Source organism: Orbicella faveolata, unplaced genomic scaffold (genome assembly GCF_042242905.1).
Source record: "Orbicella faveolata isolate gen_17 unplaced genomic scaffold, um_ofav_v1 contig_48, whole genome shotgun sequence".
NCBI classification, from domain to species: Eukaryota; Metazoa; Cnidaria; class Anthozoa; order Scleractinia; family Merulinidae; genus Orbicella; species Orbicella faveolata.
Window position 1 is genome coordinate 7,131,774 of NW_028301578.1, and position 13,997 is coordinate 7,145,770.

The 13,997-nt window shown below is 39.9% G+C and overlaps 1 protein-coding gene and 1 pseudogene across 2 annotated transcripts; one reads left to right on the top strand and one right to left on the bottom strand.

Annotated features, from left to right (window-relative positions):
- The first annotated feature begins 3,056 nt into the window (after positions 1 to 3,056).
- Positions 3,057 to 7,183, top strand: LOC149096241 (uncharacterized; annotated as a pseudogene).
- Positions 7,184 to 9,390: 2,207 nt separating this feature from the next.
- Positions 9,391 to 13,731, bottom strand: LOC149096242 (uncharacterized). 2 transcript variants are annotated; one of them, XM_089281344.1, is made up of 4 exons: positions 13,180 to 13,731; positions 12,316 to 12,471; positions 11,578 to 11,843; positions 9,391 to 10,429 (listed from the first exon to the last, which is right to left on the bottom strand). In XM_089281344.1, exons 1-4 carry the CDS (start codon positions 13,335 to 13,337, stop codon positions 9,396 to 9,398), a joined length of 1,614 nt encoding a protein of 537 aa, XP_089137470.1. In that variant the 5' UTR covers positions 13,338 to 13,731; the 3' UTR covers positions 9,391 to 9,395. The 2 variants fall into 2 exon arrangements, with proteins under 2 accessions (XP_089137470.1, XP_089137471.1); XM_089281345.1 differs by having other exon boundaries at positions 12,316 to 12,458; positions 13,167 to 13,731.
- Positions 13,732 to 13,997: the final 266 nt, after the last annotated feature.

The window sequence follows — 13,997 nt, forward strand, 5'->3', positions numbered from 1 at the left end:
TAAGCAAAAAGAGAACCTTAGCAATAAAGATGAGATACTCATAAGATTACTAACGTACTAGTTTTGCCTTTTCAACACCAATCTCAATACCGTGAAAATAAACACGGGAAAGTCACATTCAAGGGCAAGACAAAACAAGATAAAAACCTATTTGGAATGTACTATTCGTTTTTCTAATAAAAGTGAGGAAGTGTAAAGCGAATGTAAAGCGGTGGACATGTGATGGCTATATATGGGAACATTATTTGGCATTTTAACAGCGAATGTGTTGAACTAATCAAGACGTTTAAAAAATTATTGTCTCTCTTAAACAATTAATAACAACCCGTAACAGGTGGTTTCTTTTTTGGCTTTTTTTTTTCTAGTGTTTATTTGAACGCTCAAATGAATCAAAGCTGGCGAAACAATGGCTGACTTAATTAGTCTTACTAATATCGTACTAATTACTGCTCTTGAACTAATATGCCACTTAAATCTCTTTATTGGAAGGTTTAATGAGACGGCCCGATTTACCTGAGTGTCTAAGTGTGTTAACTGTACAACACACAAAAAAAAGGTTCTGTAGTACTTAGCATGATCGTTGAATCCCGACCTCGAGTAAATGAAAAAAAAAAACTATACAAGAGAGAAGCTTCCCTCATAACAAGAAAAGGCATAAAATAACAAAGAAAAACTGTTGCTATACTATGCAAGCAAAAGTCAATAGGATACGATACTGAGTTTTTTTGTTGTTGTTGTTTTCTTGGATGAAGTAAAGTTTGAATAGAATGTCTTAGAGCATCAGTTGCTCGTGAATTTTAATAATCTTGTCGTTTTAATAGTTCATGAGCCAAGAGCAAGAGAAAACCCATAACCGTGGCGCCAGTTTAATTAGCAAAGACAAGGTGATTTTTTTGTTTACTTATCACCTCGCTTTCTTTTCAGTCACATGAGAAAGAGATGAAAGTTATGTAATATGGTTAGTGTACATTTCATTTGGATATTTTACTTGTTATCTCCTCGGAGGTTTATACCGCGAATTTAGGGTATTGTATGTTGTCCAGGAGTGCACTGTCCACGAGAAGCTCAGTGCAGTGTGAAATTAACTACAAAGTTTGCGGGTGCCTGTAGCAAGCTGTCATTGAGGCACTGATTTCATTATAGCTACATATTAAATCCGCAAGGCCCGTAATACAGCCTGGCGAAGACGAAACAGTATTCTTCAATCGTGGTGGTGAGTATTAGGGAGATGATTGAATTTATTGCTAACTTTCTAAAATAGTGTTATCACGTTATCGCTTTTACCCTATAGTCGTGCGGACAAGCCACACATGCAAAGTCTTATCACGAGTGTTTGTTATTGTAATTATTTTGCCCTAAAAACGTTTGAATCCTTCGCGATGAACAAACATTTAGTTCATGGGGTTTATTTTCATATCGCTACAAAAAAGTCAAACTGGGGGCGTTTACTGTTCTTGGGCTGCAGAAATTTATAGCTAATTAAAACAATTATAATTTTGCCATTGTGCTTATTAAAACTGTTCTTCCTCCTCAACGTACTCTAGTTGAAGACCATCGTAAAAATTGAGCTTTTTCTTCCTTCTAGATGCTACTTACTAAAAAAAATCCAATGTTGGAAATTAGTATACAATCAAACTTAACTGATTTCGGAATTCAGTTTTTTGGGACTTCCGGATTATTCGGATACAGCAATGTAAATCGACTTCGCTCGTAGCTAAGATTCTGGGATATAAGAACCCAGTAACGGCAGAATCGTGGGCGCTGTACTTTCAAACGAAATTGTGGTTACATTTTCGAAAACTTCGACTGGTTAATGGAATAGCATTTTCCGGAATTTCGGGAAAATATGACAAATTCGCGATGTATCCGTATATTCAAATTTTCGAAAATCTCTTACCAAGAATTTCCTGTCCATGTCCTTTTTTCTCCCCGAAATCCGAAATTTTCGTTTAACGGTTCGCATCTGGGGTATACGACAATTTTCGGAATTCCCGGTGACTTTCCCGAAATTCCCGTACCACTTGGCCCCGTTTATATGTTGTAAAAGTTCCGGGTTTTTAGGTTGAATGGGAGCACCAACAGTGAGTTAAATCGCAACTCGACTAATCAGGAATTAGTTTCTTAATATATATCTTTTTTTTATTGCAGCCATACCTTAAACAAAGAGAGTCCCAGTTCACGATGTGGCCGACAGGTCCAATTTGGATGGTCTTTTTGCTTTTTGACTTGTTTGCATCCTTTTCAAGTAAGTACTTGTAATTGTTTTGATTTAGAAATGATTAAAATTCGACAAAAAATGAATAAGGGTATAGAATATTAAAAGAATTAGCACGAAACGTGAATTGGAAAAAATAAATAAATAAAAATAATTGAGCTTTGCGTTATAACCAGGCAAAATGTTAATTGACAAATTCGTCTTTCCGTTCTTACGGAGACCAAGAGAAGGCAAGATGAAGCCAAGAGAAAAATTGAGCAAGCGTAAAAGACAAGGAAAATTAAATTTTAAACATTAAAACGTTAAAATGATAAAGGTATTTGCATGGATCCAACTGAATGCGGAGGAAAAGCAATTATCTAACGATAGAATAATTTACACCTGGTCACTTTATGAAGAATATTTTCATCTCAATTTCTTCAAAAGTCAAACGTTCCTATCTCATATCCAAGTCCCAAGCACTACTAATACTTGAGTACAGTTAAAGTACAGATAAAAAAGGTATTTTTTCGATCTCCTCGTAATGTTCGATCCATTTGGTATCTGACACACACAAACTGTTCCATTTTCTTGGAAAATCCACTTGCTTTAATTCCAATTCAAGAAATTAAACTTTTTAATCCCATCTCATTCGAAGATTCTTTGAGTGCAGCGACGGAAAAGTCGAAGGGACATTAACAGTTAAAAGGAAAAAAATTAAAAAGCTTTCAAACCTGCAACAGCTGAGCTTGACCCAATTTGCCTGACTTCATTCCAATATGGATTCAAATGTGCTCGTACACTTCCTCTCTATGTCCTTTTATTCAGTTACTCACATAACAGTAAAACGTGTGCGTTAGCAATGCATATCAACTCCATTGAGGTGATTCAGAATGGTTATGATTACATTCGAATGCATTTTTTTTCTTCAGCTGCAACACGCTCATGTTTTCTACAAGATTGGAGCAATAGCTTTAACGGAGAGGGAGAAACACAGTGCGAATCATCCTCTGGATATTACAATCTCGTAGGCTTTGAACGGGATGGCACAGACAACTTGCGGGGAATAAAGAAAGCCAAATGCTGCGGGCGCGATCGAACTTTCTGGAACACACCAACAATATGTCAGATGCCTGATTGGACCAGCTCAATGGACCAGTAAGACAATAGACCATATTCGTGTTCTCGATACTGGACTGGAAATACCTTGCAACTGAGGCTAACGGGTGGAGTCTTTTCAAATGCAAGTTAATTAACTTCTTTGTATTGATATCCCCCCTCATGAGCCTCCATTGCAAGCTAGTTCCAGTCCAATACCTAGAATACGAATATGGCCTATTTAGTCATAGTTCTTCTTACTTTCTGAACAGTGACGTGATTCAATCCATCTTCTTTTTCTTTTTTAAAATTTGTTTTTATTATTTTTGCCATCAACCTCCTCCCCAGAGCCCGCGCTTTTTCAGTCAGCGGCTACCGAACTCCTGACGGCCCTGTACGAACTCAAAGAAGCAGAAAATCCCGGTTCCGGTTTGATTGCGCGCAAGGGTTCAAGTTCAGTAACTGATCATAAACCTGCCTAAAGAGTGTGACCGCTTTGACTAATACTGGCTCGGAGTTCTCTAACTCTTGCTGCTGACCGAAAGGATCGCTGCCTCTGGGAATGAGATTGTTTCACCTTACTCTGCTTCCCAACAAATTCTTCCTACATAAACGGTGACATATTTTCGACGTATTTGTTGAAGTTTGCTTCAGTTAATTATGAATAATACAAAAGACAAGTCTAGATCCTTTATTAATATAACGCGTAAGTAAAAGGATGTTTTAGGGGCTGGGCGCATGTCCAAGCCATAGCCTTGACCCGCTTAAAAATTCGTCTCGTTCGAAAGCGCAGCAACATGCACACTCTCTTTTTACGCTCCAACTCTCTTGCACTACTCACACTTACAAAAGCGAGAAGACAACTTGCTCGGGTTTCAAGGGCAACTCTTACAAATTTCGATATTCAATACTAAATTTGGCCAAATTCGGCTTTTTCGTGTTATTTTAGCTGTGTTGTTGCTTTGCCGTTTCTTTTTTGTTTTTTATGTTCTTTTTGCTGTTGTTGTCGTGGTTGTTGTTGTTGTTGTTGTTTTTGCTGCTGCTGCTACTGTTGATGTCGTGGTTCTTGTTCTTCCAGCTGCTTTTCTTGATGTGAAGCTGTCGCTGTTGCAGTTGTTGATTTAGTTCCAATGTTATTGTTGTTGTTGTTGTTGTTGTTGTTGATGTCAATATTATAAAGGGTATTGACAACAGTTATTGTAATTCTAAATATATGTTAGCAGCAGGACGAGCCAATGCCAGGAAGGCTTCTTTCTGAGAGGTTTGTACCGTGGAAACGGGAATAATGTTGGCAGTATCGAGTGGGGAAAATGTTGCAAGTCATCTCACCATCCATATGAATGGGGAAACTGCTATGACGAAGACGTAAGCAATACATTTAACAAAGCCGGCCTCAGTGAGTGTAAAAGGGAAGGTTATTTTATCGCCGGGTTTGTGACACGCCAACAAGGAGGCAAATTGTCCAGCATCAAGAAATTTAAATGTTGCAGTATGTGGAATGGTGAGTTTTTACCGTACCTAGCCCTTCTTAGATAACATAATTTTCTCTAATTAAACGTGAAGGCAGAGTGTGCTTAAATGAAAATCTGCTAAACTAAAGCCTCCAATTTTTTTTTGATATTCTTGTCCACAAATATTGTCTGATTCAATTAGTAAAGGTATTCATTCCACCATTACCTATCTCTCTGATATGAATGCTAAATGCACAGTATTAAAAAAAAACATTTACAAACCACACTTTAAGAAATACGCATATTTTCCAAGTGTGCAGAAATATATATATATATATATATATATATATATATATATATATATAATATTTTCAAGAAATATATATATATATATATTTCTTGAAAATCGTTTTTTTCTCTTAGTTTACCTCCATCACTACCACTACATACAAATTACAAATAACAATAGCAATCAACATTGGTTAAAACACTAACAATATAACAACCTCTTTAACACGAGTTAATCCAAAATAATGAATAATATGATTCAATTGTTAATCGCGCCATTAGTAGAGGTAATTTAAACCCTTTCTTGAATGTTTAGGCAAACGTAGGAAGCCATTCTTGAAAATCAAATACCAATTGATAATTGGGTCTGAAATTAGGTATGGAACATTAGATAGCTTGTTTTAAAATTCAGTAAGGCTTTTAAGACGTTCCAGTCGCTCCCATTAAACACATCTGGTCGCGTTACGATGAAAAACATTGCTTATGATAGCAAATAAGAACACCGGATGCATTGCTCTTTTCCAGAAATTCCCCAACTTAACAACCTGGACGGACTTAAACAGCGCGTCATGGACTCCACCTTGTTTTACATTGGACAACTAGCCAACATGATGGGATTTGCATGGACTGGTGGATGCTGGTCTAAGTATGCTGGCGAAGATTTTCGCCGCCGAGGAGACACTTGGGAATCCAAGTACAGGTCGAATTGGTGCCCGGAGACGGACCCAAGAAAGACGTTCGCCTAAAGATCACGTACGAGAATTTTGCCTACACCATGAAAGATGTGACATTCGGAGAGTCTGTTAAGCAGTCCATCCCCGTGGATCAGGAACAACAGTTGCTGAATTCACCTGACAGAAGCTACAGCAAAGTGGCCTCTAACAATAAGAATAATGCTGGCTATTCCTCCGAAGTGCAGATTGAAATGCGAGTTGCAAGTACTCTCAAAAATGTCCAGCGAACCAGCTGGGATTCAAAATTTGGAATTGAAGTTGGCGTGGAGTACGAGCCCCCAAGCGCAACGGGTGGTGTGGGCTTTTCGGCAAAAAGCAACTTTAACTATGAATGGGGAGGAGATGAGGAAGATACCACTGTCAACCAAGACTGGCATATTCTAAAGGTGACTGACAAGAAAGAACTTCCACCCAAAACATTTGCAGAATGGCACGCATTTAAAAAGCCCGAAAAAGTGACCCTTCCTTACACAGCTACCATCGTTCCCACATTCTCCGTTAAACTAGAAGGCTACATGAAATGGGGAGGCGGTTACCATGGAGCTACCACCAATTTCCATCAGGATCATCGCGGCTCTGGTGATCGTAGCAATGTAGAGCACACTTTTGGAAGTGCTGAGATCCCGTTCTACGAAGACCTCAAAAACCAGATTGAGCAGAATATGTTACCTTGGCAATGGCATGCTATGAAACAGGATTACCCCTCCGCAGACTACTTCATCGATCAGCTAACAAATAAAGATCTCTATGCATTCACTATGGCAGGTCAGTTTGAAGAAACAACAGAAAACGAGATAAAGTCATATTGGTATCCATCGCGACCCATCAACGAAATGTCAGACGCAATCACCAATTTAACTTTAGTGGCTGATCAGGGGGAAAAGTTTCCGGAGTTTCCACGTATCCGCCCTCCACCACCAAAAGTCAAGACCATTGACAACAGTAAGGAGACGAAGGTTCCTCCTGTTAAGCATTTTAACGATGATGATGGGGGAGGACCTGAGCCTACCATGTTCCCTCGCATTCATCCTCCGGCATCAAAGGTGAAGACCACCAACAACAATAAAGAGAAAAAGCCTCCTCCTGTCAAGCTGTTCAGTGAATAAGGCACTGTGCCATGTTGAGTAATTAAATTCTAACTGAGTTTTCCAAGAATTTTAATGCACCCGTTATAAATACAAAGTAATTAAAGGAAAATAAACGTAGAATATGTTTTTTATTTCTTTTAGAAAATTCCGCGATGAAAAACAGAAAACAACTTGATTACTTTGATCACAAAATGTCAACTCTCTCTGCTTGTGCCATCATAATGTTTCTATCGAGTTCTATCTCAATACCACCTTGCTAAATAATAAATATGGGTCATTGACCAAAGTTTGGGATCAAGAGCGTTTAATATTGGCTATATTCCTTTTTGCGTGTTTATATCTGGTCCATATATGGGATAAGGAACACCGAAGGATGCTTTGTGTTCGAGTCACAGCGGGCATTCCCGAAAGCAAGTATCGTGGCGCCATCCTTTTTTCCCGGCCCGCTTAGGTAGCCAATAACATCGCAGGAATTGGTTAATATTGCCACTTATAGAGCTAGCCATGTAATAAGGATATCTAGAAAATAGCCTGAAGAAAAAATTCGTGCTGATTGGTTAAAAATCGCTTCACTGACTGAGCCTTGTTAAGCCGTGCTCGGGAATATCGGCCGTCGGTCGTTTTTGTACAGATCACGTCGCGCTCGGTTCGTACTGCAACAAACTCGGGTTAATACTAATCTCTTATTAACCCTCCAGTATGGCCCTCTGGCGCAAGGGCCACACTGGGGAATATTGGCCCAAGGTTGTGGCAGCACGGAAAGAGGGCAAAGTGGTCTGTACAAGAAAAGAACCAAGGGCCATTATTCCGATCAATAACTAAAATCAACCAATGAAATTTATCCATTGCCAGTCCAATATTCTATAAATATTGTACCGGGCACAATCACGCACGATCAATCCTTAAGATTTTCTCTTTAAGCAATAGAGCTCTTTTTCCGTGTTTACAAAGCCCCCTCAACACCGGAGGACGAGAACACGCGGAGGATTGGTAGAATTCGAGACAATTATGCACACCCCAGACGAAGTCGAGGATTTGTTTAACTTTCGAGAATTCTCCCAACCCCCCGACTGTTTAGATGAGGCTATGCAAACATGGAGAAAGTGTTCTATTGCTTAAATAGAAAATCTTAAGGAGTGATCGTGCGTGACACGTCACAGCTGTGTTTACATACTCTCATCTAAACACACCTATAGACCAATGAGAGCGCGCGTAGTAGCTTCGTTATTTTATAAAGTTTTATTACTCACGTTTCTGAGAGAACTTGCTGTGACATAAAAGGTTCCTTTTCCGTTTCTTCCAACTCTCTTTCCCTTTTGTTTTACTTAACATCAGACTTGAGTATCTGCCTAATATACGCCTAGTCGACGATGTTTTTCCAGTTGATGATAGTATCATTTTATTCTTAACATTTTTAGTCGTGTACTATTCCGGCTTTCAGAAGGGTGGGTTAATCCTGTCTAAAGATTCGTTTATTATTATTATATTATTATTATTATTATACACTGCTTTTGATAGTTTTTATAGAAACGATTCGTATGGCAAAATTCCGGCTAACAAAGAATCAATAAGGACGTCAGTTCTTACTTACCTCAAGACTATCTTGCTATCGTGAGTATGGCTCTCGCGCTGGGTTTGTAAAGGTTGTTAATTTTTTATGTCAATATGTATGGGTTATTGACCAAGATTTTTCGGTCAAGATGGCTGGATATTGGCCAAGTTCTTTTTGTGCGTGTTTATGGACCGAGACGGAGTCGAGGTCCATAAACTCTTTTTTTGCGAGTTTATGGACCTCGACTCCGTCTCGGTCCATAAACACGCAAGAAAAGAACTTGGCCAATATCCAGCCATCTTGACCGAAAAAGCTTGGTCAATAAAGGATTTATTATATGGCTTTCGCGGAAATTTTTCTTGCGGGACACGGCGGGTAGTCCCGAGCGGGCAAGATAGCTCCATCTTGCCCGTTCGGGTAGCCAATCACAGCGCAGGACTTGATTTATCTTGGCCGCTCACGGAGCTAGCCATATAATAAATCTGCGTATGAGACTCATGATACGTACTCATGATATTCTCTTTGTCAGTGCAATCATTTTGCTTCTTCATTGGTCAAGACAAGCCCCAAGGGGGAGTGGCCAATTAACTATACATTTTACATTTTTTTGTGCGCACTCTTACTGAGTACTTTTGAATGCAAAAATTATTTATGAAATCTACCGGAATAGCAATGTAAAGGAAGATGGTGATTGATTTGAGAAAAAAAATATTGTGTGTGATTGTAGAAATCTCTTCTTGTTTTTAGTAGCACTTTTATTCGCTCGTCAGTCATAACAAAAAGAGTGCGCTTTTAACCAGGATGAGTGTATTTCCCAAACAGATCAACTAGTATTCAATGATACATCACAAAGTACAACCATACTTTCATTCTTCTTTGTCTCACTTTTAATGTGACAACGGAGCATTACAAGGAAAATCGTAATGATTTGATTTCTTCACTTGCTTAGGTAGTCTGTTCCGCAAAAACGGCTGCGGGGGAGACTATTCCTTAGGCGGAAAGCGTAGCATTTGCACCTGGCACGTTTGCAACGGGTTTATCATCCCACTGCACATCGAAATCCAAGCCTGCTACGTCATGAAACATGCCATGGAGCTCGAACTCGTACAGGCTCTCGTCGGTCAGTACGCCAATTACCTCTTGAACGTACTGATTCAATTCCTCGTCCTGTCCATGCATCATATCACTCCAAAGCCAGGGGCTGTCACCTCGTTCGCTGACCTGCTTTAAGAACTTGTAAAAAGGAACACTGTCTGTACCGAGTGTGTATCCAATGGGAGGTCGGTTGGTTTTACCTTTGTGCGTCTCGTGGAAATTTTTCTTTTCCAGGAAGCCTTCAAATTTAACCTTGAACTGGACTTGAATGGTGGCTTTGTAAGGTACATTGACTTGCTTGTTGGAAGTTGTTATCTGGTATGATGACCCAGAATCGGCATCTGTTGTTTGCGTTTCTTTCACTTTAACGATGTCCCACTTGATCTCCCCGTCTTCATTTGTGTTCAATCCAGCACTCTCGCTTCCTCCAGACAAGATGATGGACGCTTTGAAAGTTCCAGCAGCTAAGCCGAACATACCGGGAGACGTGTAACCGAGCGTCACTGAAGCTCCGAAAGTGGATTTAAACCTGGTGGTAGAGGAATGGGTGACGGTACGAACAGACTTTATTTCTCGTGAAATACTTGTTTGGGTTGAAGTCGAATCCATGTTGTTGATCTCTCCGACATCCTGTACAATAGGCTTTATTGACTGAACTTCTGGCTCCCCGTAGTCGATATTCTTTACTTTAAAAGAAAAGTTCTCGTAGAAGATCTTCAAACGTTCCTTCGCCTTCTCTCCACTGCATCCGTTTTGACAATGGGACCTCCAGCTGTCACCATCTCTTATAAAATCTTGACCATTATGCTGACCTCTGCATCCTTTTGACCAACCGTATCCCAAGTAAAACGCCAAAAGACCCAAGTTATCAAGCGTCAAATCCGTAGCTCTGGTCTTTACTTCATCTCCCGACTTCAGTGTTAGGACTTCTACAAGGAAAAGCGGAATAGAGGCTCTAGCCGTTATTAGCACGGGAACAGGTTGACACATATACATGCAAATTCATTGTATCGCATGAAGTAAGCATTAACAGCACCAGTTACTGGGCTTTGCCAAGGTTTACATTTTCGACCGCAACTTACCAGCTTCAAATAAAACGCGACGAAAAAAATTTTGTTTTCAATACTAACAATTTTCAATGCATGAATAGGCCCTTTGCAGCTAAGCCATCGCGTGACCTATTTTTCATAACATTATGGGCTACAACTTAACGAATGCCAGAAATGGAAAAAGCATGTCGAAAACTATCAAAATGGCCACGTTTGATGCTCCCATCATTAAAGAATGAGAATTTATGACAGTCTGAATTTTAAAAAGAATCAGAAGATTTGTATGGAAAAAGTTGTTGGAGAGCAAGGCCTTCCTCTCCAGCAACATTTTCCATGCAAATCCTCTAAATTTTCTAAACTTACTCTTTAATTCCAGGGGCTTCAAACTTGGCCATTTTGGTATTTTCGATGCGCTCTTTCCATTTCTGGCATAGCCCATAATATAAAAATTTTCTTGGAAAACGTTGGTCACGTGACACCAGCTGCAAAGGGCCTCTAACCATTTCACCTGTTTTCAGAGTGAGCCTCTGCGAATATGGCAGTAGGATCCTCTAAAATAAGGTTACCGGCAGATCACTCAACCAACAATTCGTAGAGGTCTGACCACGTAAAATGGAAAACACTATCAACCTAGTACCGATTATTTTACCTTTTGGACGTCACATATTGAACTTAGCTACCGCGTAGAGATGACTCAATAAGGTTCTATGGGAATGGGCGAAAGTAATATAGTAATATAGAAAAAGGTTAAAATCAAAAATAAAAAATAAAATTAAGTATACACTTTCTGTCTAAGATGGTGCTCAACTGAACTATGTAGTCGCAGACGGGGTAGCAAATTTGTGTTTTTGTTTAGCATGGCACGGCATAAGGTTTCCCAGCCCCTGCTGAGCCCTTGCCCTTACGTAACGTTTCCCAGCCCTGCGGAACAAAATGTCCGTTGTGTAAGGTTTCCCAGACCACCCGGAGCAATACTGCTTCATCTTTTTCAAATTCCCCTCCCTTCCCCTAAGCGGACAGTTACTCACCGTCATACATGTTGCAGCACCTAAGCTTGGTGATGCTAGAAAGTGACTCAGATGCACTTCTGTGTAATCCAACTACATAGAATCCCTCATCGTTGCATTTCCATGTATCACCTGCACCAACATCTTGATCTTTGCATTCTTTGTACCAGTAGGGTTGTAGTGCAGGTTTACAACACTGCGCCCACTGGATACTTTTTAACTGATGACTTCTTCCTCTGTGGAACCCATTAAGGAAATGCCCTGATGGACATGTAGCCCACCCTTCTCTGAAAAAGAAAGCCTCTTTAAGTGTCTTGTGAGAGGAACGCCACAAAGTGGAACGACAGGCACTTGATTCAATAAGTGCTTACTTCAGATTTGTTGCAACTAACCAGCAAAAAAATAAATTATTACACCATCAGGCTTCCGCCTATATGTTGTTCGCTGTATACGTAACAAATATAACTTCACTGTTGGGTAAAAGCCTTCTTGTAGTCAGTGTTAATGAGACCCATCCCAGGGAGGGAACATAAAAGCATGTCATTAAAATGCTGCACCATATTCATCTTGCAACTCCGTGGATCATCAACTACAGCAGTGAGTATCTATGCAAGTAAACGCTACTTTGGGAGTACAATTATGTGGAGTGCACTAGCTATCCTGGGAGGTGATTTCAGAGCAAAAAAAGAAAAAAAGACAAATTATACAACAAAGAAATAAAAACGATGATAAAAAAGTGCTGATTTTTGGACAACATACCTCGAAAAGCTCAAGTCCCAGTCAGCGGATGTACACATGTGGGGTTTACCTTTATGTATGTCAGGAGGCTGACAGCATTTGGCATCTTTGATGTCTCTCAGATCATTGTGCGAGCCCATCGTCCTTTGAAATCCAGTTATGTAATATATAGATTTAGGCCAGCCTAAAAGCGTAGCTCCTGGGCCGGGTTGTTCAGAGCCCGACTAAGCTAACCCAGGAAAAGGTCGAATTAATTTTGATTTGAGTTTTGTAACTTTGCGGTGAGGCTTTCTGTATATTGTTTGGCCCTCTGTTTTGAATTTTAATAATCACCATATACACGAAACAAAGTAGCAAAAAATATTTGTACAGAAGAAAAAGTTATAATTCGGTTAACTTTTAATCCTGGGTTAGCGTTAATTGGCTTCCAAACAATCCTGCCCTGTTTTCAGCAAGTTAAACTGACATGAGCCCGCGATCTAACCGAAAACCAGCACTTGGTCAGCGGTCAACTTCAAAAAAACGCATGACCTCGATGAACTGTAAACTTGAGCCCGCGATATGGTCACGTGATACAGTCAGCGGATACCTTGTTTTGACAGGTGTCAATTGATCATAGCATAGATATCCAATATCAAAAAAATACACAGTAAACCAAGGCTGCATGTCTCTGTCAACCTATTATTTGGAATATGGCCGCCATGTTGCGCGACTCCGTCGTCGTCGTCGTCGTCGCCGTCGTGCGTACGCGCCCACGAGCAATACCGCTAGTCATGATAACCATGAGAAAATCAACTCATGGGTTTCCTTTTCTTTCCTATATGAGTATGGGGCTCCGCTTGGCGGCTCTTCGGGCCGCCAGAGCTCCGCTATAAAAGGTTATGTTTTTCGTAATCTAAAAAGTGGCACGTTGCATATCCTGATTGAACAATTCTGTCCCCGAAAAAACTGCTGTCAACGCAGGACTGCAAGGTGAGACTTGGAAAGGTGAGAAGTGCCGGGAAGACGAAGGCCAGCATTCCAAAACCAAGAGGAGACACCATTGTACTGCACCTTCCTATAATCTTTCAAAACAGAAATAACCACTAAAAGACAAGTTATCTTTTAGGAGAAGAAATCTCACTTCATTTTTAAGTTTTAAATATCCCTCTGTCAAAAAAACGCAGACCCATTTTCTAAAAGCAAAGAATCGGCGAACAACAATCCCGTTCTCAAAGGCCTCGAGTTTTAATTTTGGCCAGCGGCGACCAATCGCCTCACCCTCTGGTCGACATAAAAACAAAACAAAAAAGGAACCAGAAACTCCTGGTTTCGCTTTGATTATGCGCATGCGTTCATACAAATATCAACCGCTGCGATTGATGCTGGCTCATATTCCTATTTCGCCCAGGGTTTCGATTCTTTCTTGAAAAGATATTGTATCAGCGGATGACCACAAATAACTAAGAAAAAGCGCGAGTCAAGATACAAAGAAAAAAAAATGGGCCTTGAATATGGCATCACGTTTACGCCATTAAATAAATATTTTCCCCTATTAATGAAAACGAAATTCTTTTAAATACTGAAAAAAAAGTCTTCTTGCACCGTACCAAAACTTCTGAAAATTTCCAGTTCTAAAATTTAATTTCAAACTCGCAGCAAACAGTGGATACACTTTAACAGTAATCAAGGCATAGCTGAGCAAGGTAAATTTGAAAATTACT